At 47.0% G+C, this 25,519-nt stretch overlaps 1 protein-coding gene across 1 annotated transcript in view; it reads left to right on the forward strand.

Annotated features, from left to right (window-relative positions):
- CACNA1H (calcium voltage-gated channel subunit alpha1 H) overlaps positions 1-25,519 on the forward strand; it is a 393,556-nt gene that overhangs the window by 348,594 nt on the left and 19,443 nt on the right. The window contains exons 23-31 of the mRNA XM_033166592.1: positions 495-620; positions 3,994-4,083; positions 7,241-7,433; positions 16,572-16,723; positions 19,107-19,216; positions 20,137-20,270; positions 20,904-20,974; positions 23,585-23,663; positions 25,333-25,454. Coding sequence (XP_033022483.1) covers positions 495-620; positions 3,994-4,083; positions 7,241-7,433; positions 16,572-16,723; positions 19,107-19,216; positions 20,137-20,270; positions 20,904-20,974; positions 23,585-23,663; positions 25,333-25,454 — 1,077 coding nt within the window. The remainder of the gene's footprint in view (positions 1-494; positions 621-3,993; positions 4,084-7,240; positions 7,434-16,571; positions 16,724-19,106; positions 19,217-20,136; positions 20,271-20,903; positions 20,975-23,584; positions 23,664-25,332; positions 25,455-25,519) is intronic.

Here is a 25,519-nt window from a genome sequence, read left to right on the forward strand (position 1 = left end):
TGGAGAGAAACTGAAAAACTTTTCTTTAAGATATTTATATACCTGATCTAAGGCTGGGTGATATATTGATATATTGTCCAAAACTGGTTTGAAGTCCATATCATAACAGTTACAGGTAGGTAGCCGTGTTGGTCTGCCGTAGTCGAAACAAAATAAAAAATAAAAAAATCCTTCCAGTAGCACCTTAGAGACCAACTAAGTTTATTCTGAAGAAGTGTGCATGCACACAAAAGCTCATACCAAGAACAAACTTAGTTGGTCTCTAAGGTGCTACTGGAAGGAATTTTTATTATTATTATTTCATATCATAACAGTTTCATAATTTTTGACCTGGCAATATATTGTGAATTTTGTGTGTGTGTGTGTGTGTGTGTGTGTGTGTGTGTACCAACACTTCTCTCGATTTCTTATGAATTTATAACCTGCACATTCATAAAAAATATAAAGCAAGGCTCATGTTCTCTCTCTCCCTGGTTTTTGTTTCCTCAACCCAGCTGTTTAAAGGCAAATTCTACCATTGTGAGGGGTTGGACATCCGAAACATCTCCACCAAGACCGACTGCAGAAACGCCCACTACAGGTGGGTCCGGCGGAAGTACAACTTCGACAACTTGGGGCAGGTAAGGAGAAGAGAGAAGACCATGCTCTTACCACCATGCAAACTGAGCTTCGCCTTCCGCCTGTACACATCTTGTTAGCCAAACACAGTGCTGACTCTCAATACTCATCATAGTAGAAATGTAGAGTTAGAAGGGACACCAATGCAGGAATCTCAACACGCGGTCCCCCATCCAATTTGAAACCAGACCGGACCCTGCTTAGCTTTGCAAATGTGCTAGCGGTTTTATTGCTGCACCACTAGGGAGAGTCTTATTCTTTCTCATTATGCTTCAAGGTCCCCCAACCTGTATATATTTAAAGTGCCATATATGCATTGCCGTGAATATACACTGTCTTACACTGCATGGGAGAGAATAAATAATTTCAGGACACTTCTTTTTTAAAAATAAATAAATAAAAGGAAAACGGTCCTGGTGATGTGTGATTGAGGACATCACTGGCACTAGCCTATAGGTGCCTACCACCACTTGCTTTTTCACCCCGATGGCAGAAACCTTTGGAACCATTCCATCCCCGCCACCCAAGCATGTGTTGCCAACACACCAAAAGTGCTGTCAAACCACCTTTTGTTTCCTGCTTGGCAGGGGGTTGGACTGGATGGCCCTTGTGGTCTCTTCCAACTCTATGATTCTATGATTCTATGAACCACTTGTTGCTTACTTAACATGTTAGGTGTGTCTTGACCTTAGAATGTTTTTTTTAAAGACAGTTTTAATTTGATCCCACCCTTCCTCCCCAAGGAACCCAGGAAACACAGCAATAACAAAACATATTCCTTTCTTTCAAGCATTCCAGGAAGTGACAATCTGGCTGTCAGCTTCCTCTTCCTCCTTAGTCTCAGTATTTCCTCAGCAGGGAGGAAGGTAGAATTAGTTTGCTCTGCCTGTGATGGGCTATGGCTGCTCCTCTCATTGGCTATGGCTCCACCTACTGTTGACCTCCCAGCGTTCAGCCTGTGAATTTAAGGTGCCCCTTTCCATCCCATCGCACGCAGCACTGTTTCAATTCTGCTGCAGTTTGTCTTCTGCCCCAAAGTATGTTTTCATTCGTCTTGCTGTCCGCTGCGGCAAGCTTTTAATTCCAATGTTGTTCTGCCCGATTCGTTTCAAGGCAAAGGAAATGCAATTCAAAGGGGGTAGGACAGAACTGATTACGCGTCCTTTGCAGACTGAAAGCAGCAGCAACGAAGAACCTAAGAATAGCCTGCAGAATCTGGCCAATGGCCCATCTAGTCCAGCAACCTCTTCTCACAATGGGTGGTCATATTTATATGAGACAGACAAACTCTCATCTCCTCCTCAACCCCAAGAAGACTTTCTCTTTTCTGATTTTCCATATTCGTCCGAGTTGAAAATCCCCGTTCATGACAAGATGTCATGGAGAACTGTAGAATAGCCAATGTTCTTGAAGAGAGGTGTGAATATTGTTTCTGGCTGTATATCTAAAACAAATTATTTAGATATTATACTACACTATACTGAAATGCTTAAGTGTTTCTTTGATTGCCCTTGATTGGCTGTAAGAAGAATTCCTGCATTGCCGGGGGTTGGACTAGATGACCCTCAGAGTCCCTTCCAACTCTGCAGTTCTATGATTCTGTTATTCCCTCCACTCTTGCGATCCTGTCCTGCCACACCCTTGGAGAACCACTGCTCTAATCTCTCAGCCTGCGTCCTTGACTCTCTCCGTCACTATCGTCTCAGGCCATCAGGGACCTCAGCAGCCAACTCACCTTGTGGCTGCTTTGTGCTTTAAAGGTGCCAGGATCAATCCCCAGCACTTCCTTTCGAAGAAGGATAGCAGAAAATGGTTGTAGGGGGGACATTCTTGCTGTCTGAAAACTTGGAGAGCTGCTTTCAGCCACAGTGGGCAATACTGGATGAGGGAGAACAAGTATCTGTTTTCTAGAACAAGCCAGTTTTCTACATTCAGATGTTAACCCTTTATACACTTCAGCCCTGAGTATCCACTTAGTTTAGTACCGTATCAATAGTGGAGACAAATCAGCATTAAACATTATATTCCATTTTCTTCTTGCTGTGAGCAGTCGTCTTTTGCACTTTTTTATGAACTAGAAAAAAGGGGCGTGGGTGGCGCTGTGGTCTAAACCACTGAGCCTAGGGCTTGCCGATCAGAAGGTCAGAGGTTCAAATCCCCACGACGGGGTGTGCTCCCGTTGCTCGGTCCCTGCTCCTGCCAACCTAGCAGTTTGAAAGCCAGTGCAAGTAGATGAATAGGTACCGCTCCGGTGGAAAGGTAAATGGCATTTCCATGCAGTGCTCTGGTTTCGCCAGAAGTGGCTTAGTCATGCTGGCCACATGACCCGGAAAAACTGTCTGCAGACAAATGTCGGCTCCCTCAGCCAGTAAAGTGAGATGAGCACCGCAACCCCAGAGTCGTCCACGACTAAACGGTCAGGGGTCCTTTACCTTTACCTATGAACTAGAAACTTACCCTTTAGAAAAACAATGTGAAAATAATTATGTGGAAATCTATTCCCATCATCTGATCTTACACTTTCAGAACATGGATTATCCTTCAGAGTATTTTCATAGAAACAATGAATTATTCCAAAACATAAAAGGTAAAGGGGCCCCTGACCGTTAGGTCCAGTCGTGTCCGACTCTGGGGTTGCGGCGCTCATCTCGCTCTATAGGCCGAGGGAGCCAGCGTTTGTCCGCAGACAGCTTCTGGGTCATGTGGCCAGCATGACAAAGCCGCTTCTGGTGAACAAGAGCAGTGCACGGAAACGCCGTTTACCTTCCCGCTGGAGCGGTCCCTATTTATCTACTTGCACTTTGACGTGTTTCAAACTGCGAGGTGGGCAGGAGCTGGGACTGAGCAACGGGAGCTCACCCCGTCACAGGGATTCAAACTGCCAACCTTCTGATCAGCAAGCCCTAGACTCTGTGGTTTAACCCACAGCGCCACCTGGGTCCAAAACATACTTCAATACAATTAATTCAGTGCTCGTGTTCATTTTTTTTTAAAAATAGCAATCTTCCACTTCATAGAGGTCAAAACACAAGACAGTTACAAATAATTTCTTAATAAATTATGCAAAAAGGAGAGAGAGAGAAAGAGAGTTTTGTATGTAATACGTGTGAAATGTGATTGCAGGACCGAGTTATTTCCTTGCTAGTTACTCTGGAATATCTGTTAAATAATGAAGAAATGGACGACCACGAACACAGCCTTTATGTTGATTTCCAAGTTGCATCTCCTTTCTGTGGATGGTGTCTTTATTACTTCTACAGTTATTATGACCAGCTGTTTTGACTCTTAGGAAATGCCTGAGCTATTGCTAAAAGGTGAGGAGCCAAAGGAGAACTGGTTTCATGAACAGAGGGTTTGTCTCCTTTCCTTCCGCAGGCCCTAATGTCCTTGTTCGTCCTCTCCTCCAAAGACGGCTGGGTGAACATCATGTATGACGGACTGGACGCAGTTGGCATCGACCAGCAGGTAGAAGCTAAAGATCGTAACACTGTTATTGGGGGAGAGATTTAAAGGCCTTTGCATATCTGTCCTTTCATGCTTGGCATATGCAGTATTTTTTGTTTGTTTGTGTTTGTTTAAAAAGTTCTGTATTACAAAACAATTTACATAAAACATAAACAAAACAGAAAACACCATAAACAAACCATAGGCACTAACTACACACATATCAGTTACAGGTAGGTAGCCGTGTTGGTCTGCCATAGTCAAAACAAAATAAAAAAATCCTTCCAGTAGCACCTTAGAGACCAACTAAATTTGTTCTTGGTATGAACTTTTGTGTGCATGCACACTTCTTGAAGAAGTGTATCTGAAGAAGTGTGCATGCACACGAAAGCTCATACCAAGAACAAACTTAGTTGGTCTCTAAGGTGCTACTGGAATGAATTTTTTATTTTTTATTTTTACCCACATATCAACTAACATTACACATACTTTGATTTCCGATTCACCTCATTGTACTCTTTACACCTTATTAATCGATACGCACTTTCCCTATTTTTTCCATTACTTATCAAGAGAATTTTTTGCTTTTATAGTTTCCTTGTAATGCAAGATTCAATCTAAATCTGTCGGGAGATTTGCATTATCACAGTACTTTTTGAGATGCTCTTGGAATATTGTCCAGTCTTTACCGACTGCCTGTTTTGAGTTTCCTCTTTATTCTCCCAGCCATTTTCGCAAGTTCTACGTATTCTATCATCTTCGCTTGGCAGTCGATTTTTCTGGGGATTAAGCCTCTTTCCCAATTTTTTGGCTATTAAAATCCTAGCGGCATATGCAGTATTTAAGAGCACTTTAAACCTGCCCATTCCTTGTCAAGAAATCCTAGATGCCCCATTCAGATACTGCATAGTGAATCCTGGGACTCACAGGTGGAGAGAGAGACCACTCAGGTCCTGTCAATTGCGGGAGTTCCCCTCTCCCTTCTGGTAGCTCTCCCATAAGAATTAACGAGCATTCAGTAGATTTATAGTCCTTTTATTACAGTGTCAGGTTGCAAGCACAGACACACAACTCTCTGCAAGCATAGTAGTTGTTCACTCTGACTCCTCCCCCCCTCTTCTCCTTTGTTCTCTGACACACTCAGACCTCCGAGTTCAGGGGGAGGGAGGGGGTCCCCCCTCGATTGATGTATCACCCAGCTGCTCCCTCCCTTCTTGTTGCCTAGTTGCTATCTCAAAGCTGGGTAGCTCCTCTCTCAACTGCGCAGCTTCTGTGTCTGCCTGCTTCTGGAGACGCTGGAATCAAAGGAGGGGGGGCGAATATTCCCCCTCCTCTTCTGTTAGGATCTACAGTGCCGGATTTACTTATAAACTAAGCAAGCTATACCTGTAGTTTAGGGCCCCGCTCTCTTGGGTGGGGGGGGGGGGAAATGAAAGGAAAAGAACCTGAATGTACATTTCCAAAATATAAGATAAAAAAACCAAATAAAATAAAACCTGCATACAGCAACAGTGTTTTGTGTTCGAAATAAATAAATAAAAAATTAAAAAGTGTTTTGTGTTGTGTAGGCTCCTATCATGTTAGTAATGGGCCCCGCCTGCTAGCCTGCTCCCTAAAATTTCTATATTTTGCTCATTTCTATATTTAGGGTGCCTACATTCTGCATGTGCAAATGGCTTTAGATACCTATTAGGTCCATAATAAATTAACATATAGCATGTATTCAACACCAAAAACAGCAACAATTTGTTGTTGACAAAGGACAGCTGGACATATAAAGGGCCCCATTACCTTCAATAGCTTAGGGTCTCATCAAACCTAAATCCGGCCCTGAGGATCTGATCTTCCTGCGATTTTATTCCCCACGCTTCCGATCCAGACCTGCCCCTTACAGGTCCCTTTTTGTGGGCTGCGCACTCGGGCATCTGCTTGCCCACTGTGATCCACAAGTGCTCTTGCTGCGTTCTTAAGGCAATTGCCCTCCTCTTTTGTCCATCCCAGGGAGATTTCAGTCGATTTAATGCCCTGCTTTGGGGCTTCCTGATCACATCTGTGGGATGTGGGATGCTGGAATGGATGTTGGTCTTCCAGCTGAGCTCTAGGCCTCCAGTACTCCAATACTGGGCCTCATACCAACATGGTTCCATCCATATGTTTTTTGGACTTCAGTTTGTAGCACCCCTGACCATTGGCCAAGCTGGTCAGAGTGGTTTAAGAATCAATCCCTCTTCACAGGGAACTGTGGGAACTGTAGCACTGTGAGGGGCTGCACGACCCTCCTGGCAACTCTCGGCACCCTCGACATACTACAGCTCCCAGGGTTCCTTGGGAGGAAGCCATGACTGTTTAAAGTGGTATCGTCGTGTTTTCAATGTGTGGCATGGGGAAATGGATATCGTCAAGGACTGTTTTGTTTAAAGGGAACTGCATAGCAAGGAGGATCAGGAGACTTCCCAGATATTTGGGAGGAGTGTGGAGTCTGAATAGAACGCTAGGGTAAAGGAAGAGAATACATTTGCCATTGCTTATTAGAGCATTGTGAAATCATAAAGGCAAGATGAATAAGATGCAATGGAAGAAATATGATTTAACATTATGATGTGGATAGATAAAGGAAGAATAACTCTACTTGAATAACTGGGGAAACGCTTTAGTTCAACAAAAGTCTAAGCAGGAATTGAAACATGCACAGCCCATGAAAACTGAGAAAAGATGGGAAATTAATCACAAAATGTTAGATTATTTTGAGTAGTGGAACAGAAATTAGGGGAAAGGAGCAGCCAAGGACGGAGAGAAAAGAAACATCTTGAAGGGGGGGTGGGAAGTCAACTTTTAATTTTGTTTTAAATTTGAATTAATCTGTTGTTAATTTGATTTTTTAAAACGAAACTCAATTAAAAAAAATCAATTGGCAAAAAATGTGTGGTGTGGCCTTATGCTAGTGTTTCTCCAACTTGGGTCTCCAGCTGTTGGTGGGCTGTAACTCCCATCATCCCTGGCCAACAGGACCAATGGTCAGGGATGATGGGCATTGTAGTCCAACGCCATCGAGTTGGAGAAACACCGCCTTATACTATACGCTTCCTTGATGATGGAACTCCACTGAACCTCCTCGTGCTCATCCCCCATTGCTCTGCCTCTCTCTGTCTCCCTGCTTGCTTCCCACCTCCGCCGCCAGCCCAGCCAGAACCACAACCCTTGGATGCTCCTCTACTTCATCTCCTTCCTCCTCATCGTCAGCTTCTTCGTGCTCAACATGTTCGTCGGGGTGGTGGTGGAGAACTTCCACAAGTGCCGGCAGCACCAGGAAGCGGAAGAGGCCCGGCGGCGCGAGGAGAAGAGGCTCCGGAGGCTGGAGAAAAAGCGCAGGAGTAAGGCGATATACATGTCTGGTCGGTAGACAGCGGTACAAATCACAATCTTTCTGAGCCTTGCCTGCTTCCAAAGCAAGATATCTTTTGCCCCCGGATTCCTTTTTTTGGTTTGCTTTGGTTTGACAACGGGACGGAACAAGACGCTCTCGCTCTCTCTATTTTTTTTCTTCCCATTCCATTTTTTTTTGGAGATGCTTTAAGAGTCAGAGGTGACCTTTTCCCCCCTTCCCCTTCCTATTGCACACTCAGCACGGCTTACCCAAATATACAGGACCGCAACGGGGACTACAACTCCCATCAGCACCAGCCAGCATGGCCAATGGTCGAGGATGATGGGAATTGTAGTCCAGCAATGCCTGGGTGGCCAGCAGGTTGCGGGGAGCTGGTGTAGAGCGCACTGACCTAGATGAACCAATAGTGTACGGCAGGCTACCTACGAACTACCCCTTCGTTCAGAACGATGAGTTACAGAATCTTACTTTATTGTTAAGGAAAATCACGTGCCTTGCATACGGAGGCTCCCGATTTCAATCCTCAGAAACTGGGCTGGGAAAGACTCCTACCTGAGACCTTTGGGAGACGCTGCTAGTCAGTGGACGCAGTACTGAGCTAGATGATCAGGGATAAGAGGAACTTTGATAAAGGAAATCCATGGAGGAGGTCCAAGTTGCCTTGCTAGGTATGAATTCTGAGGACAGGAACCTCAACTCTGGGTTAAGTTGCTGGCAGGTTCCTTCAGGCACAGTTAAGGACGCTGCATTGGACCTGCCCACCCAAATCTCCAGTGGGTTCCCCAGCCACCCCTCTCTCTCTCTCTCTCTCTCTCTCTCTCTCTCTCTCTCGCCTCGTTTCTGATTCCCAACGGTGTCCCGCTTCCCCGAACCCTGGGACTTAAAGCATCACCAATGTTATTTAAGGCACACCGATGGGATTTCCTATGGTACTTTTTTTTTAAAAAAAGGGAAACAGATCCACTAGCTGACTTTCTTTTCTTCCTTTCCTTTTTGGAGGGTCTCAGTGCATGGTCCCCGCATGCCACACAGATGCTGCATGGGGTGGGGGATGGGAATGGCAGAGCGTGGGGGTCGGGGAAGTGGGGAAGACTCCCAGCTTGGGGGTCGAGGAGTAGGAGCCCAAAGGTGAAATCCCTTTAGAAGAGATGCACATTCAGCTATCCCACCGGTGGGTGGGTGGGGTTCTAGATTGGACCGGCAGCCTTCTGGGCAGAGTAGGCGGGGAAGGCAAAAGATATTCCCATGATCCTCTTCCCCCTCCTTCTCTCTCTCTCTCCCTCTCTCTCTCTCTCTCTCTGTTTTAATAGCAAATTGAGTCAAAGGCAGGTTGATGCGGGGGGGGGGGTGGCACAGGTAGACCAGGCATCCCCAAACTCGGCCCTCCAGCTGTTTTGGGACTACAACTCCCATCATCCCTAGCTAACAAGACCAGTGGTCAGGGATGATGGGGATTGTAGTCCAACAACAGCTGGAGGGCCGAGTTTGGGGATGCCTAACCTAGACTTCCCCTTCACTGAATTTTGCAACTTTCCAGCCAAGCAAACAGAAACAACAGCATCTTTCATACACCGGCCCTCCAACCACTGCTGGAAAGAATGCTGATGTCTATGAAATTTTAAACCAATGTAAATGTTTAGCGCAGACCAGCCCTTGATGCTTTTACCGCAACTTCAGCTGCTAATCTGAGAGAGATCGACATTTATTTATTTTCCTGAGAGAGGGAGGATGTGCTAGTTCACATGCCTCTCTCCATCGCAGTCTCCCCGGCTTTCTCCCCCCCAATAGCAGCGAAGTCGATATTAAGTGCTTCATAAACATTTCCTTTGTAAATCCATGAGAATCGGCTCTGCCTCCGCTCCCAGGGGACGGGCGCCTGGAGGCAGCTGCAAGATGAGTTCGGAAAGGGCAAGAGCGCCACAAAGTGTGGGATGCTCTGAGATCTGCCCTCCCGAAAGTGCAGAGGAAAGGTTTACTTTTCCATTTCGGTTCTGTTCTCCATCTTCTCCGTTGCTGAGCTCCCTGCAACGATTTCTGTAGGTGGCCTGAGGACACAAAAATCTTCCTCGGGCATCTTCCCTTCCTGCCTCAATCTTGGAAATGTCTCACAAACTCCCACCTGCTCCCTCCACTCCAGTTTCTTAAGTGCCCAAGATGCTTGAAGCTCAATATGGTCCATCCCTGGGGGGGAGTGAAGGCAGGAACACCTGCTTTTGGTCGGTTTCTTCCTTGTGTTTTTTCTTCCTGCCCTACATAGCCGCATGCCTGCCCTAAATATTATTTAGCTGCCATGTGGTCGTAAATAGCTGTGGTCAGAGCAAGCTCAAGGTTATTCGTTTGGGGAATTCCAGGGTGGGCTCCTTGTTCACACTGGGGTCAGGAAATGGCACCGTTAATCTGAGTCTGAATTTGCATCTTTGCAATCCACTGGGGTGTAGAAGCAGAGCCTGCGATAAGCTCCACGGACCCACGACTGCAACCAAATTCACTTAAATGGCTTTATTGGCACATAATGGAAAAAGTAGGAGCACCGGCAGAATACTGGCATGAATTGAAACGACTCCATAGAAGCATAGACAAAAACAAACAAACAAAAAAATCAAGGCAGGGCAATGTTGAAACAGCCAAGCAAGGCAATGAGATCAGAAGGAGCAGTATAAAGAAGGCAGGGTAGTGTAAATTTAAAGCACAGCAGCAACATTTAAATAAGAATGATTGGCTGGAAGGAATTCTGCAAAGCAGCAGGGGCCTCATCTCGCAGGTCACACCAACCTGTTTTATATCAGGATGTTTCTCAAAACAACATCCTGGTGTGTTACATGCCACTGTTAGGGTTTCCTACACATGAGTAGGACCCTGGCAGAGACACATGCCCTACTGGCATGTTCCCTCCCTCCAGGGCAATCGTTTGGGAGTTCAAAAGCTTTCTTCAGCCCGAACATCACAGCGACTGACGCCAAGAAACGTCTACACGCTTACGGATCCTCAGAGTGTGCGCAGTTGCGTAAACAGAACTAAGCAACTCAGCTTTTTGGCTAATCTACCTTTATTTACATATAAACACACACAGAGCGCTGCAACATGGCTCCCTCTCTCTCTAGCATCAGGCAGCAATGAGAAAGGACAATAGTCCCGCTTCAGGAAACACAGCAACACAAACATCCTGTCTTGGTCACTTCCCAATGTGGAATGAAAACATATACACCACCATGTGATAGATAACAATCCCATGACTGTAGACATGGAGAATGAATCTCCAACAGCCACATCCTCTTATGAATCCCTGGCTTCTCTGGTTGAAGTGGTCTGCCCAGCAGTAGGGCTAGGGGAAGATCCTCCGCAGAGACCTCACAACTGGCATTTTTCAGCTGAGGGCCACATTTACTGTATTGCCCCGAATATACGATGCACCCGCAAATAAGCTGCACCTTTAAAATTGAAGGCTTATTTGCGGGTGCGGCCCGCCTCCTAGCACTACTGCCCTGGGCGAGGGGGCAGCTGGTGCTGGCGCTTAGTTCTGAGCACGTTGTGCACCCGCCTCCTAACACTACTGCCCTGGACGGGGGCAGCCGGTGCTCGGTTTTGAGCGCGCTGCGTGACCGCCTCCCGGCACTACTTCCCCAAGCTGGCGCCGGCCATGCCCCCCCCCCAAAAAAACCCCGTTCAGGATGGTAGTGCCAGGAGGCGGGCATGCAGCACTCGGTTCCAAATAGAAGTCGCACTTTAACTTTTCATAGTCGGAATTCGGAAAAAAAGTGTATCTATTATATTCGGGTCAATACGGTCATTGTAGGCAACTTTCTGGGGGTTGCATGCTAGTGGGGCAATGGGTACAACACTTGCCTTAGCATCACAGGTCACATTCTAGCCACTCAGAGGTTCCTGCGCACACTTCCATTCTCCTCTTAAGCAAGCAAGAAACATAAGACTCAAGGAGGGCATGGAGTAGGAGGGTGAGGTGTGTCACCTGCGGCGAGTCCCAAGGGCCAGGTAAGGATGTGTAGTGTTTGGTCCCACCCTGATCTAAACATATCCTCCCCCTCCCACCGTAATGAAGAACTGAAATAATGGTGGAGGCGGTTCCTCCAATTATTTCTATCATGAAGGGTTCGGGTGTTCTTGCTTTGGTTTTCTATAGGTGACTTCTTAGCAAAAAAAAAAAGATGGCAGACTCAGAAAGATCAGACGCGCGACTCCTTCTCTGTGGCTTGTGGTTTGATCTGTGAGTGTGTGTCCGTGGCCAGTGGTCATATCTGTGAGCTGCAGCAGAACTGAGCTGGGCTTGGCCTAGTCATGTTGTCACTTGGCGCTTTTAACTGGACGGGGAAAGATGCTGTGGCTGAATCGACAAAACCAGTCAAAGTGGGAAGAAGGCTCACCCATGGCTGCTTCCTTCTCAGGAGTCAGAAGTTTTCAGAATAGGTCTTGGGGGCAGAGGAACGTCACAATGATTGAGAAGCCATGAACAGAGGGAAGGAGTGCAGTTCAAAATCAGCAAAACGCTACATAGCTAGCAAATTTTCCACTTGCTCGCCTTGACCAGCCATCTGTCTGTCGTCATCCTCCAAACCAGTTCACCCCACCTTTGTCTAGCTAGCTGCGTCAAAGGTGGGCATTTGGAGTTGAGGGGCCCGTTGTGTTGTTCCAACCCACTTTTGTCCTTGGCATGCCACACTGGCAAGTGCTATCCCTCCCACATCCTCCCCCGGACACAGAGTACGCTACAAACCAATTCAAACTTTCAGGAGGAGCTGCCGAGGGACTATTGGAATGAATGCGTCCCCTGGAGAAATCTAGAAATTAACCATACGCAGAGAAAGTTCTCAGTCTCTTATGTATTAAGCAGGAAGGTGGGGAATTTATCTGTGTGCCCAAATTAAATCTCTCGCTGGTAAGGCATGGGGTGGTCTCTTGTCGGTGACTCGGTTTATTTTAAGTTATGAAATGAATGCAGCAGAGTTTCCTTTTCCTAGAGGACTTCTTCTCCCCCACCCCTAGCGCTCCTGGGCCTCTGCTGTGTGCAGAATCTCACACAATGAGCTGTTGGTGAGACCTGTCCTGGAGCTTCATGACCCCAAGGGAAGCAGGAGCGTATCAAGGAAACATACGTAGTTCAGACTTGCCTCGTATATGTTCGTGCAGCACTGTGTGTTTTGGCTTCTGTGGGGCTATGCCTCGGTCCCACATCACAATAACAAAGAGTGAAGTCAAGCCCACCATTCCCCGGCCACTGCTGCTTCCGCTGTGGCACACCCCTGTGCGTCCTCACCTTTGCGCCGTGCATGAATTGGCATCTCTTCTAAGGGACGTTGCATGCGTTGTTGGACGGAGCATGCACACCTTGTTGCATGTCACTTCCAGTGTTGTCAGGGTGCTACTATGTACGTGTCTCCAAGTTGAAAGGACTCCTCCTTTCTTTCACGCGTGCACTGAAGATATTCCTTTCACTCTGTCTTCTCAAACCCACCTGAGATGCCAACCTGAGCTTCCTAGCCCCCTTGCTGAATTACTGTACCATACCTGCACAGTGTGCCATATCAATTGTGACTTTGCTTCATAAGTCTCCAGCAAGGGTGGGGAACCTGTGGCCCTCCAAGACTACAACTCCTATCTCCCAGGACTGTTGGGTGAGACTGATGGGAGATGGGGTCCAGCGATTTCTGGACGGACACAGGTTCCCCTCCCACTGCTCTTCTGAGCCAGTGACTAGGATACCTCTGTGTGATAAATCATGTTGGGCAACTAGCCTGACCACCACAACCAGCATTTCACCTGTGGGATGCAGCCTTAGAATATGTTTTAGGGACCTGTCTCAGTTCATAAAGGACAACAATAAGGACTCCAACAGGCCTGGTGTCAGGCCTCTGCAAGGACCAAGCTCCACCGGTCAGGGTTTGAAATTGGGTTGTCAGTCTAGTTGGGCCAGAAGCAAGTACATTGTGCCAAACAAGCAAGGGTCAATATCCAAGGCAGCAGATGATGGCCAGAAGCAAGATTGTAGCAGGACGTGCTACCTTGGCAAGAAGCCTACAGGGTACAAAGCAGCCCAGTGATTTCAGCACCATGGAGAGCTCCAAATAAGCATTGTGCTCCAGTGAAACCTAGGACTGGATTTAAGCCTTTTATTCCTCCAAAGTCAGATCACCCTTCCCATGCTCCACACTTTCCTTGAGGAACAGACTCCTTTTAAAGGGGGAAAGCTTCTAGCTTGGATTCTTGCACCTTCTCCTTCTCCTTACAGGTAATTTTTTTTCCAGACTCGTGAAGGATGACAGTTCCTAGGGATGTGGGGGCTGGAGATGTAGGCTCCAAGAGTGCAGACTCTAGGAATCTCAAATTCAAATCCCCCACATTTGTCTAGCTCAAGCCTAGTCATGGTTTGGGGGGCTGGGTTGGTTTCCAACACCTCTTCCTCCAGTGCCGCTGGTTCAACAGAGGTGGCCAGCCCATCATCTTCTGAGCTATGGCTTCAAGAGATCCTTTTGGCCCCTGAGCCTGCCTTTCCCTGCCCTTGGGTTAGAACTACCCAGACTCCTTGCCATACCCAGGATTCCATTGACAGAAGTTCAGCAAAAAGGGTCTCCAAAATGAGAAAGTTTGAGAGCCATCACTATAAACTCACAGGACTGGGCTTCAAGATTGTCCGTATTTGGGCAGTACTCACAGTGGTGATTCTTCCTTTATCAGGCTTTTGGAAACTGTTGCGTTAATAGAGTTCAGACGTTGTCACCTGTCTTTGTTTTGGTCTTTGCATGATGCACAAGAAAAGCTATTTCAGCCATGTGGTCCTCCCCCATGGACAACTGCACTCCTGTTTTTACATAAACATCCAAAGCCTTGTTTTTGACATGGAGGCCGGTAGGATTAGCCATGCTGGCAGCACACAGCCCGCCTGTCTGCTTTGAGCAGATTTATGAGACTCTCGCAAATAACGTTGAGAGCTAGAATCCACCCAGGCAGGAAAGGGAAAAGGGGGGGGAAAGCCATTTGCTTTCTACTTTGCTTTCAGATTGCTTGGCTGGGAGAAACGTAGGTGACCCTGGTCAAAAGACATTTGAAATGTCCTTTTTAGCCATCAAGAGAGGACTGGGGGAGATTAATAGCTGAAGGGTCACCAGCCAATCTGGTTGCCTTTTGATCTGATTATTTAAGCTGGTACATTCTGATCCAGCTGTCTTTTGCATCAGCAAAACAATCTGCAGCATTAACGTCAGCTGGAAAGCACTCGAAAGGTCAAGGGCCGGGGACCACAGCCTTACAAACAGCCGCAAGGGCTGCCCAAGGAGTTTGCTTGTTTCTTGAAAGAATCTTTACTTTTGCTCTTTAGTTGAAAATGTTCCCAGAAATGGTTTGCAGATCATAAAAAAGATGACAGTGCCATCCTTTTGAGCAAAAAGATACAAAAGGAAAAAGCAATGGAGAGGGAAGAGGAAAACAGTAAACTCAAGCCCCAGTTCTTACAGTTCTTATAATGACCCAATTTGAGTCTTATGCCTCATTGTTTTTCTTTATATGTTTGGCTGCCTCCGCATCTTCCAGCTCTCAAGATCCATAGTATTTATTATCAACAACATTTAGACGCCACCCAATGACAATGTTCTCTGGGCATCTTCCAGGCCATAATGGACATGGGTGGCTATTAAAAAGGATTGTAGAAAATCAGGAGAAGACTATGCTCTGCCTCCATAGTCAGCAATGCTTCTGGGAACCACAGGAGGGGAAAGTTGCTCTTGCACTGAGGCCCTGCTTGTGGATTCCTCACATGGCATCTAGTTGGCCACTGTGATGGCTTAACTAGATGAGACTCTGGCCTGATCTAGCAGGTTCTTCTTCAGTTCTTAATAAAAGCCACCAAGAAAAACCCAGTACTGATCATAAAAGATTTTTAAGCATACAAAGTCGAACATAAAAAATTCATTATATGAAAAAAAAGATTCTGCATCAGAACATACATCCACAGAAAATTATGCTGCCCCCCTGGTAGTGGTTCTCCTATGACTCAGATGTGTGGCTCGTCTTCACCAGGAGACATGAATTCAGTATTGAAGTCCCAGCTCTGTGCAACTCCCTCCTGGCTGAGATCAAACAAGCCCCCTTCCCAGTTTTTGTTCTTGCACTTGATGAACACTTTTCTTTCTATTTCAGCAGGCATTTTAAGTACCGTATTTACTCAAGTCTAACGCGCCATCGAATCTAATGTGCACCTTAATTTTCAGAACCTCGAAACCCAAAAAAAGTATTTGCTGGCGAATGTAAATGTGCCATCAAATCTAATGCACACCTTAATTTTTGCAACATAATTTGGCCCAAAAAGGTGAGCAGTTGACTCGAGTAAATATGGTAAGTTTTTCCCCCCTGATTTGGGACTTCAAAGTGCAGTACAGGGCTGTTTAAAAGCCCTTTTGCAAACAGGCCCAACCTCCAAAGATGCCCATGGGAAGCCCACAATCAGAACATGAGCACAATAGTACCCTTCTGCTCACAATCTCCCACAGCTGAGATTCAGAGGAATTTTTCTTTCTGATCCTGGAGGTAGCATAAAGCTATCGTGACTAGTAGCTCTTGATAGTCTTATCCTTCATGAATCCAGCAAGGCAATTGCTATGTTGTTGTTGTTTTTTTAAAAAAAAAAAACCAAAACAGATGGGTCTGGGGATGGCTGAGTGTCTCTTCTTAAAACCAACACAAGAAGCAAACTTCACAAGAAGATCTGTTTTTTATTTTTATTTTTTTAAAAAAAAATAACAACACAGAAGAAAGATCTCAGAAGATTTGCACCAACCTTGACCAACCTGTGATTTTTGAGCAGGGCAACCCTGAAGCCTTCTCTCCCTGTGCAATAATTCTGGAGTATGACAGAGACGTGCTTAATTTCTTTGTGGGTGGCGTATTTCTCCAAGATACTTTGCTGTTCCTTGCGTCCCTTACGTGGTGGGCTTGAGACATTCCATTTCTCCCTGAAACTCTCAGCTGTATCCCCCTAAAAAAAAAAAAAAAGGCATTTGAGTCATTGAATACACCCACCTGCAGGGAAATCTTGTGGCTGTCCCTGCCAGCATGCCTTGCACCCCAAAATACAGAGGACAGCGCTAATGGCTGTATATTCCATTGCCTCTTTCTGCAGAAGCCCAGCGGCGGCCATACTATGCTGATTACTCGCCTACCAGGAAGTACATTCACATGCTCTGCACCAGTCACTACCTAGATCTTTTCATCACCTTCATCATCGGAGTCAATGTCATCACCATGTCAATGGAGCATTTCAACCAACCCAAGGTATGGACAACACACCATCCTTTCCTTTCCTTCCCTTCCCTTCCCTTTTCCTTTTCCTTTTCCTTTTCCTTCCCCTTCCCCTTCCCCTTCCCCTTCCCCTTTCCCTTCCCCTTCCCCTTCCCCTTCCCCTTCCCCTTTCCCCTTCCCTTTCCCCTTCCTTTTCCCCTTCCCTTCCCTTCCTTCTTTCTAATTCTATAATTCTTCTGTTTCAAATTTCCCACATTTATACATTAACCAATACAACAATACATTGATCATCGACTTCCCTGCCCTGCCCTCCCATGGTTCCTTTCAGTTATCTTCTAATTACTCCATGTATTCCCCCCCCCTTTCTCATTTTATCTCTACTTATTTTATACTGTAATCCTGCTAACATTTTGACCTGTTTACAATAATTATTCAAGGACAACACGCCTTCCTTCCTTCCTTCCTTCTTTCCTTCTTTCTAATTTTATAATTCTTCTGTTTCAAATTTCCCACATTTATACATTAACCAATACAACAATACATTGATCATCGACTTCCCTGCCCTGCCCTCCCATGGTTCCTTTCAGTTATCTTCTAATTACTCCATGTATTCCCCCCCCCTTTCTCATTTTATCTCTACTTATTTTATACTGTAATCCTGCTAACATTTTGACCTGTTTACAATAATTATTCAAGGACAACACGCCTTCCTTCCTTCCTTCCTTCTTTCCTTCTTTCTAATTTTATAATTCTTCTGTTTCAAATTTCCCACATTTATACATTAACCAATACAACAATACATTGATCATCGACTTGCCTGCCCTGCCCTCCCATGGTTCCTTTCAGTTATCTTCTAATTACTCCATGTATTTCCCCTCCCCCTTTCTCATCTTATCTCTGCATATTTTATACTGCTGAATTTACTGTAATCCTGCTAACGTTTTGACCTGTTTACAATAATTCTTCAAGGACAACATGCCTTTCTTGAGTGCTGGAGAACTTCCTTTGCATGCAGAAAATCCCAGTTCCCAGGCTCTCTCATTCAGCAAGTATTTCAGATAGCCAGATACCCTCTTTTAGTGGGTGCTTACTGCCAGTCAGAATACAGGAGGGTGTGGAGACCTTTTCAGCCTGAGGGTCGCCTTACCTTCTTCTTTTTAAAATATTTTTTTATTAAGGATTTTCTTGTTTTACAGAGGTACAGTGGTACCCCGTGTTACGTACTTAATTCGTTCCGGGTTACAGTACGTAACCCGAAAAGGGCGTAACCCAAACAATTTGTTCTGCCGAAAAAACCACGAAAAACGCTCTGCACATGCGCAAATCGTGCGTGCATCGGGTTGCGCTTCCGGGTTAGCGGAGTTCATAACCCGAAAAGTACGCAACTGTATATGCAATGTCTCTCTCGTATTTTCCCATGTAACATTTTTATACATCAGTTTTGTTTGTTGAGACATTAGGAAGAAAGGGGGGAGAGAGGTGGGTGGGATGGGGAGATGTGTGGGGTGAGGTGGGGCGGCGATGTTTCTACTTTACTTAATATATGTAGCGTTTGGTGTCAGCGTCATTTGTACAGGCTCTCTTTTGTTCGCTTGTGTTCCTTTGCTGGTGAGAGAGCTCGGGGTTGGCGTAGGGTGTGATGGTTCATTTGTGGTTGGCTGCGGTGGTCTTTGGTTTCCTGTGTGAGTGGGGTGGGTGAGTGTTTTTGATCAGGTTAGCCATATTGATTTGTATGCTGTCGGTAGATTTTTTGTCATTGTCTTTTTGGGCTGTGTGTGTGATGAAGGGGAACCATACCGGGGTGAAGGCGTCTTCTTCTATTTGCACCCGTGTCAGTTTCAGCTTACTGGTTAGTTTTTCTAGTTGGGCTGTTTCCCATACTACTTGGTACCATTGGTCCATGCTTACTCCTGACTGGTCTCTCCAGTGTCTGGTTATGATGTTTCTGGCTGCTGAGAGTAAGTGGGTTATGAGTTCTTTGTGGTGTAAGTGGGCATTGTTGTCTTGGAAGATGTTTAGTAAGACCAATTCTGGGGTGATTTCTAGCACTTGCTTGGTTATCTTACCTATTTCTCGTATGGTTGTTGTCCAGAATCGTTGGATTTTGGGGCACTCCCACCACATGTGGAGGTAAGTGCCTGTGGAGGTGCACCCTCTCCAGCAGTTCTGAACAACCTTTCAGGGACGGGTGCGCAGAGCCAGAAGCAAACGTGGGTGGAGCAACTCAGGTGAATTTTACCTTTGTGCTGCAAGCGAATGAGAAAGCTTCCCCACCCCTCATTGACCCTAACATCTAGTGTGCCCTGGGCAGGATCAGGGGGAAACCGCTGAATTCGTTGCCCATGTGCATTCTGTGTGTGGGAAGTTAAATATTCCAGGGAACACCTCCGTAACGCCTGCTTTTGATTCCTTGCAGTCGCTGGATGAAGCACTGAAATACTGCAACTACGTCTTCACCATTGTCTTTGTGTTTGAAGCTGTGATGAAACTGGTAGCATTTGGGTTTCGGAGATTCTTCAAAGACAGGTTAGAAGCATTATTCCATTCTAGACTGGAGGGGGGGAAGCCCCAGAGCATTGCCTGTGGCCCAAATTGGGTACAGGCGGGAACAAATAGGGCAGTTTTGTTTGCTGAATGAGCATCAACTGAGTGCTTGAGCAAACAGCCAACCCACAGTCTTGGTCTCAGTTGGGTTGACCATTAATTTTAATAATATTATTAAATTATTATTTGTATCCCACACATCTAGCTGGATTGCCCCAGCCATTCTGGGAAGCTTCCAGTAAAATATAAAAACACATTAAATGATCAAACATTAAAAACAGGGCTTGTTTCAGATGCCTCCTAAAAGTTGTATAGTTATTGATCTCCTTGACATCTGATGGAAGGGTGTTCCACAGGGCGGGTGCCACCACCGAGAAGGCCCTCTGCCTGGTTCCCTGTAACTTCACCTCTCGCAGTGAGGGAACTGCCAGAAGGCCCTCAGAGCAGGACCTCAGTGTCTGTGCTGACATTGTTGCTGATGAAGTCGTAGAAACATAGAATCGTAGGGTTGAAAGGCACCTCAAGGGTCATCTAAAGTCCACCCACTAGATTAAAAATGGGTATGCTTGTTTTACACCAGGAGTGGGCTGCTTGTAGCCCCCTGTCTACTTTGTGTGGCCCTTGGGGTAATTTTGAAAGCTCCCCGTGGGCAATCAGTTTGGACCCCTGGCAAGAGTGACAGAGAGGAAGGGAGAGAGATGCTGGGGGGGGGGGACAGATAGAAAGGAGTGATAGAAAGAGGCAGGAGGTATATATTTGTTTGCATCCATGTTGTATTGTCATACTTTTCTATTCATCAAGGGGTTTGGTGCTCGTTAAGACTAGAAATCTACCTTCCAGTTCTGCAAATCTCAACTCGTATTACCACCTGTTATTATACCTTCCCATGTCTACCCTCTTAGATGGAACCAACTGGACCTTGCCATTGTCCTGCTGTCAATCATGGGCATCACACTGGAGGAGATTGAGATGAACGCCGCGCTGCCCATCAACCCCACCATCATCCGGATCATGAGGGTGCTCAGAATCGCTAGAGGTAAATCTGGGGTCTGGTGAGGTGCCCCTGTGAGTTTACGAAGCCAGCGGGGGTCTGTTTACAGTGTAAGCCCTGCAGAGTTTAATGGGACTTACTCCCAGGTGCACGTATATTGGACTGGAGCCTTCGGCCCATACTGTCTACTCCAGGGTTGGGGCAGCTGTGGCCCTCCAGCTGTTGCTGCACTCCGACTCCCATCAGCCCCAGACAGAATATGGCGAGTGGTCTGGGATTATGGGAGCTGGGAGTCTTCTGGAGGGTTACCAGGGCTACTTGTCAGAGGGCAACCCTTTCTTCATGTCACCCTGGGTAGGAAAATAGCACAGTACTGACTACCAGCCCTGGCGTCCAAGGTGGTTCTCTCCCATCTGTTATTTCCTCAGACAGAATTAGCCTTCTTCACTTTTAGTGAAATTGTGAAGGAACTTAACATGAGCCCTGCTGGGCAGGACCAAAGCCAGGGCATCAATCAACAATGACCAGCTAGATATCCCCAGGATGCTTTACAAGCAGAGCATGAACGCACCAGGCAGGCCTGCTCCATGGTTTGTCTAGGGCATCTTGTTCTTTAAGGTACACTTGAAGAACAATGGAGGCTCCATTGTTTGTTGATCCCTTTGTTTTCTCTTCTAGTACTGAAGCTGCTCAAAATGGCCACAGGGATGCGGGCATTGCTGGACACGGTGGTCCAAGCCCTCCCGCAGGTAAGCCTGCCAGAACCAGAATGAACCGGCTTTGATTTTTTTTTCCCTGGGAATGTGCATTTGTGGGGTCTTTCCCCCCCCAAAAAAAAGGGAAAGGAAAAAAAAACCTGAACAGCATTTTCTAAAACTGTAGACCAGGAACTTCCATGAGCACAGAACTGGAAAGTTGTGCAACGATTCCATAACAATGGGTTTAAATGCCATTGTTGTATAAAAATGCACTGTTGTATAAAAATGCACAGATAAAAAGAGACCGCATTACTCTCAGGTTTTTTCTATTTTTTTTAAAAAAATCTCCCTCAGTGTCTTTCCCCTGCCCCCAAAAAACTGACTGAAATGTGTCCTCGAATTCTTGCAAGTACTCAGCGAGAGACATTTAAACCAATGAGGAGTCATACTATTGAAAGAAATGTGCTTTTAGGAACAGCTTCATGTGAAGGTCTCACTGGAGGCCTCTCTTTCTTCCTGGCTAGCTGCTGGAACGATGCTAAATCGGGTCCTCCCTCAGAGACGGCATGTGTTGTGTTGTGGCAACCAAACCCTTGTGTTGTGGGTGGGAACGTTTGGACAGCCACAACACCCTATTGGTAGGTCCCTCGATGCTGGGTGTAATCAGACCAATGGGACGCTAGCTAAAGGGATCGAGGGACCTACATAAGCCCATGCACATGTCCCTGAGCTTCCTCTTTTGGGCCAGTGCATCGGAACACCCACCCACCTCTCCCTATATTTAGGGTTTGCGCTTGACCTTGCTATGCCGCCGTGTGTCGTTGGGACAGGGGCACGACAGGAATTTTCCCCACTTGGCTGATTGGCTGTTGCCATTTGGGTTTCACCTGCCACATTGCAAATCGTCACAACTTGTAAGGTTGAGGATAGGCTCTGATTCAGGTGATAGGGATGGGGGAACGCTCTCACCATCCCTATGCGAAGGGTATTCTGTTAAAGGAATCCAGGGACTCAATGGTTTGGTCAGCCCTGAGAGGGGTTGTGCCCATGCCTGAGTCCAGGGAGACATCTGGGTGGTGGACTAGCCTGGCCCCGGCTTTCCGCTGTTCCAGGTGTTCACCCTAGGCTGACCTATGCTGGAACCCTGGGTCAGTGCTACCTGCAACGGTGCAAGGGAGCTAGTTGAACCAGAGCCTATGCAACCACTCACTTGCTGTAATCAATAAAGTTGTGGCCTAAATTCTGCCAAAAACCAAACCAAAAAATTGAGTCTTGTCTGAATTTATTTAAGGGGGAGGTTAAAGGTCTAAACACACAAGCTGCATCTCTGTTTCCGGGGACCCTGGGAAATCCAATTTTCCCAGGGACCCTGGGAAATCCAATTTTCCCAGGGCTCCCAAGTCCTTTATATGAACATCAAGCCTCCCCTGATGTGGAGTTCACCCATCCCTAGTTTGGAAATGAGGGTGGAGCATACATTATCCCTCCTGTCCTGACCACCACAGCAGCTTAATATATGTAAATCAGATGGTATGTGTACTTTGCATCATTTAAGCTGGGTGCAGACTTTCTCAGGATTGAATTTTGATTCTTATTTTTCATTCCCTCAAGCTCAGAATGCACATACCGTAGTTGTGCCCAAGGCAGATTTCACCCTGACTTTGCATTCTCGGTGTCAGGAAGAAAATCATTCCCTGCCCCCTTATGTGCCATGTGCTGCTGCTAAAGAGTCAAATTTTCAAGCCAGCTCTCTGCCCATTTCTTCAGATGATGGTTCCCAGTGGGAAGCCAGCCATTTGTGGCTTTCTGCAGTCAACCAGAAGGCAGAGGAGCAAGGGATGGTGATTATTTGTGATAGGATAATACCCACTGACATAATTTTCTAGAGCCGCATCAGATGGCGAGCAGAACAGGAGCCGACCTGGGAATTAATTTCCCCACTGTAGGCCTGATCCTGGCAGCAAGGCTTCCAGCAGCCTGGGAGCCACTTTGACATGTTACGGTCCCACTACTCCCCCGCAGTTGTGACCCACATGGGAGCAGCCGATCCCATGCAGCTGGCATCCTTTGCAAGGAGGGCGTAAAAAGTGCCAGGATGTCATGGACTGGTTGGACGTAGAGGAGTGGTGGGAAGAACCAGCTGGGGAAACACCAAGGGGAGAAGGCTCAGAGCCCGGGGAGTGGTGGTGGGACAGCAGTGAGTGGTCAGAGGGAGAAGAGGGGGGAGCTGAGAGGAGGAAGTGTCGGAAGCTGGAGAGGTCACAGGGCTTGGTGAGCAGGGAGAGTCTGCGGCAGAGAGAAGTCCAGAATCAGAGGCAGAAGCAGGAGAGGAAAGAGGGCAAGAGGCAGAGATGAGTCTGGCTGGTGAAGAGTCGCAAGTGTCTCCCCCTCCTGCTGCGACAAGCTGCCCTCTCTGCTTGTCTCCCAGAACCAGAAAAGGCATGAAAAGGGTGGAGCAGAGGTTGACTGCATGCAGGCGTGGTCTAGTTTGGTTAGAGAGTTGCCTTTCCTCATAACTATTGTGTGCGGGAGCTGAAAGTTCAGTGTGACCAAGAGACAGAAACACCAGAAATACTGGCCGTTGATATGCAATGGTTCCTCTCTACTTGCACACACACACCCCCACTTGCCTGACACTTCTTTAACTGTCTTCTCTTCCAGGTAGGGAATCTCGGCCTACTCTTTATGCTCCTCTTTTTCATCTATGCTGCCCTGGGAGTGGAGTTGTTTGGAAAGTTAGGTGAGTCATCTCCCCTTCCCTCCCTATCTCCCCCTCTCCCATTTTCCCTATTTTGTTCTTGCTGACTTTGTAGATGTGGCAATCTGATGGATTGGAGTAGCTTTGCTCAACCTTGGGTCCCCTGATTTTGTTTGGACTACAACACCCATCATCCCTAGCTAGCGGGACCAGTGGTCAAGGATAATGGGAGTTGTAGTCCAACAACATCTGGGGACCCAAGGCTGAGATTACCTGCAAGAAAGCAAGAATGGGGAACCTGTGGCTCTCCAGATATTGCTGGACCACAACTCCCATCATCCCTGGCCATTGGCAGTGCTGCCTGGGACTGATGGGATGTGGAGTCTGACAAATACCCCCTTTTTTCCAAGGAATGTGAATGAAAGAACACTGTGCTTTGATTCATTTCGTTTTGTTGGTTTTCTTTGCTTTTCTGTTCTTGTGCGTTGTTGAAGTCCCTGTTGTCATTTGAATAAATAAAATGATTTAAAAAATAAAAAGATAGGGGTCTCAGGCTCCAAGGCAGGAAGCAGGGGAAGATAGCAGGAGGTTCGGCAACAAGAGAGCAGGAACCTAAGGGAATGAGGTTGTGGCTCACTGGTAGGACATCTGCTTTGAATGCAGAAGGTCCCCAGTTCACCCCCTGGCATCTCCAGGTAAGGCTGGAGATTGTCCCTTGCAAGACCGGTGCTAGGGCTTCTTGTACCCTAGGTGAACCACCTTCTGGCACCCCCCGCCCACCCCCCGCCAAAGCCTGCTTTAGCGGGAGGTGGGGGGGTGGAGAGGCAAGCAGCAGTTTCTCCGCTGCAGCAGAGAAGCTGCTGCTAGCCCATTCCGCCCAAGCCTGGCCAGCGCCACCTCCATTTTGCCCCCCTAGGCAATTGCCTAGTTCACCTAAATGGACGCGCCGGCCCTGGTCCCTTGCCTAAAACCCTGGAGAGCCGCTGCCAGTCAGTGTAGACAATGTTGAGCTAGATGGAGCAATGGGTCTGGTTCAGTATAGGACAGCTTCCTATGCTCCCTGTCCACACAGCAGAGACAAGTTGCTTAGACTGAGAAGCGAACTGTGCCTGGGACTTTATAGAGGCAGGCAAGTCCAGCAGGTAGATTGTGATCTACCAGTAGATCACTGGACATTTGTGGTAGATCACCGATAGATCACTGGCTCCCCCCAAAGAAGCTCAACAACTTTGGCTCGCCTAAAAAAACTCAACATTTTTGCCCTGCGCCCCAAAGAAACGGGGCTTTCCTCCCCCCTAAAAAAAGTCCTACAACTTTGACCTGAACCCCCCCAAAAATGGGCTGAACCCCCCAAAATGGGCCTTCCTCCCTCCTAAAAAAAGCTCAACACTTTAGACCTGAACCCGCAAAAAGGGAGTAGATCACCGCGAGTTTTTAACTCTGTGTCTCTTGGGAGTTGGCCACCCCTGTAGCTAGAGAGCCAGGATTGGCCTTTTGGGGTTACAGGGGATGGCGTGCTCAGGCATTCTAGAGGGTGCCCTAAATGCCAAGCTCAGTCTGCCAGGCTTGCAATGAGGAGAGAGCTCTTGCCAGCACATCTTTTGTCTTCAAAACGCTACTCAGGGTTAGCTTAGCTGGGTGGAGCAATGGGCAACGTGTTTCAACATTCACACTCTGGCTCAGTTTTGGCTTCACTCCCTTTCCCTCGCAGACTGCAGCGAGGACAACCCTTGCGAGGGCTTGAGCCGGCATGCGACCTTCAACAACTTTGGCATGGCCTTCCTCACCCTCTTCAGGGTGTCAACGGGGGACAACTGGAACGGGATCATGAAGGTAAGGAAAAGCCCTCTGTGTCGTTTTCCCCAAACTGGTTCATTTTTGGGCACCACAGTTTGACA

Source organism: Lacerta agilis, chromosome 13 (genome assembly GCF_009819535.1).
Source record: "Lacerta agilis isolate rLacAgi1 chromosome 13, rLacAgi1.pri, whole genome shotgun sequence".
Classification (NCBI taxonomy): Eukaryota; Metazoa; Chordata; class Lepidosauria; order Squamata; family Lacertidae; genus Lacerta; species Lacerta agilis.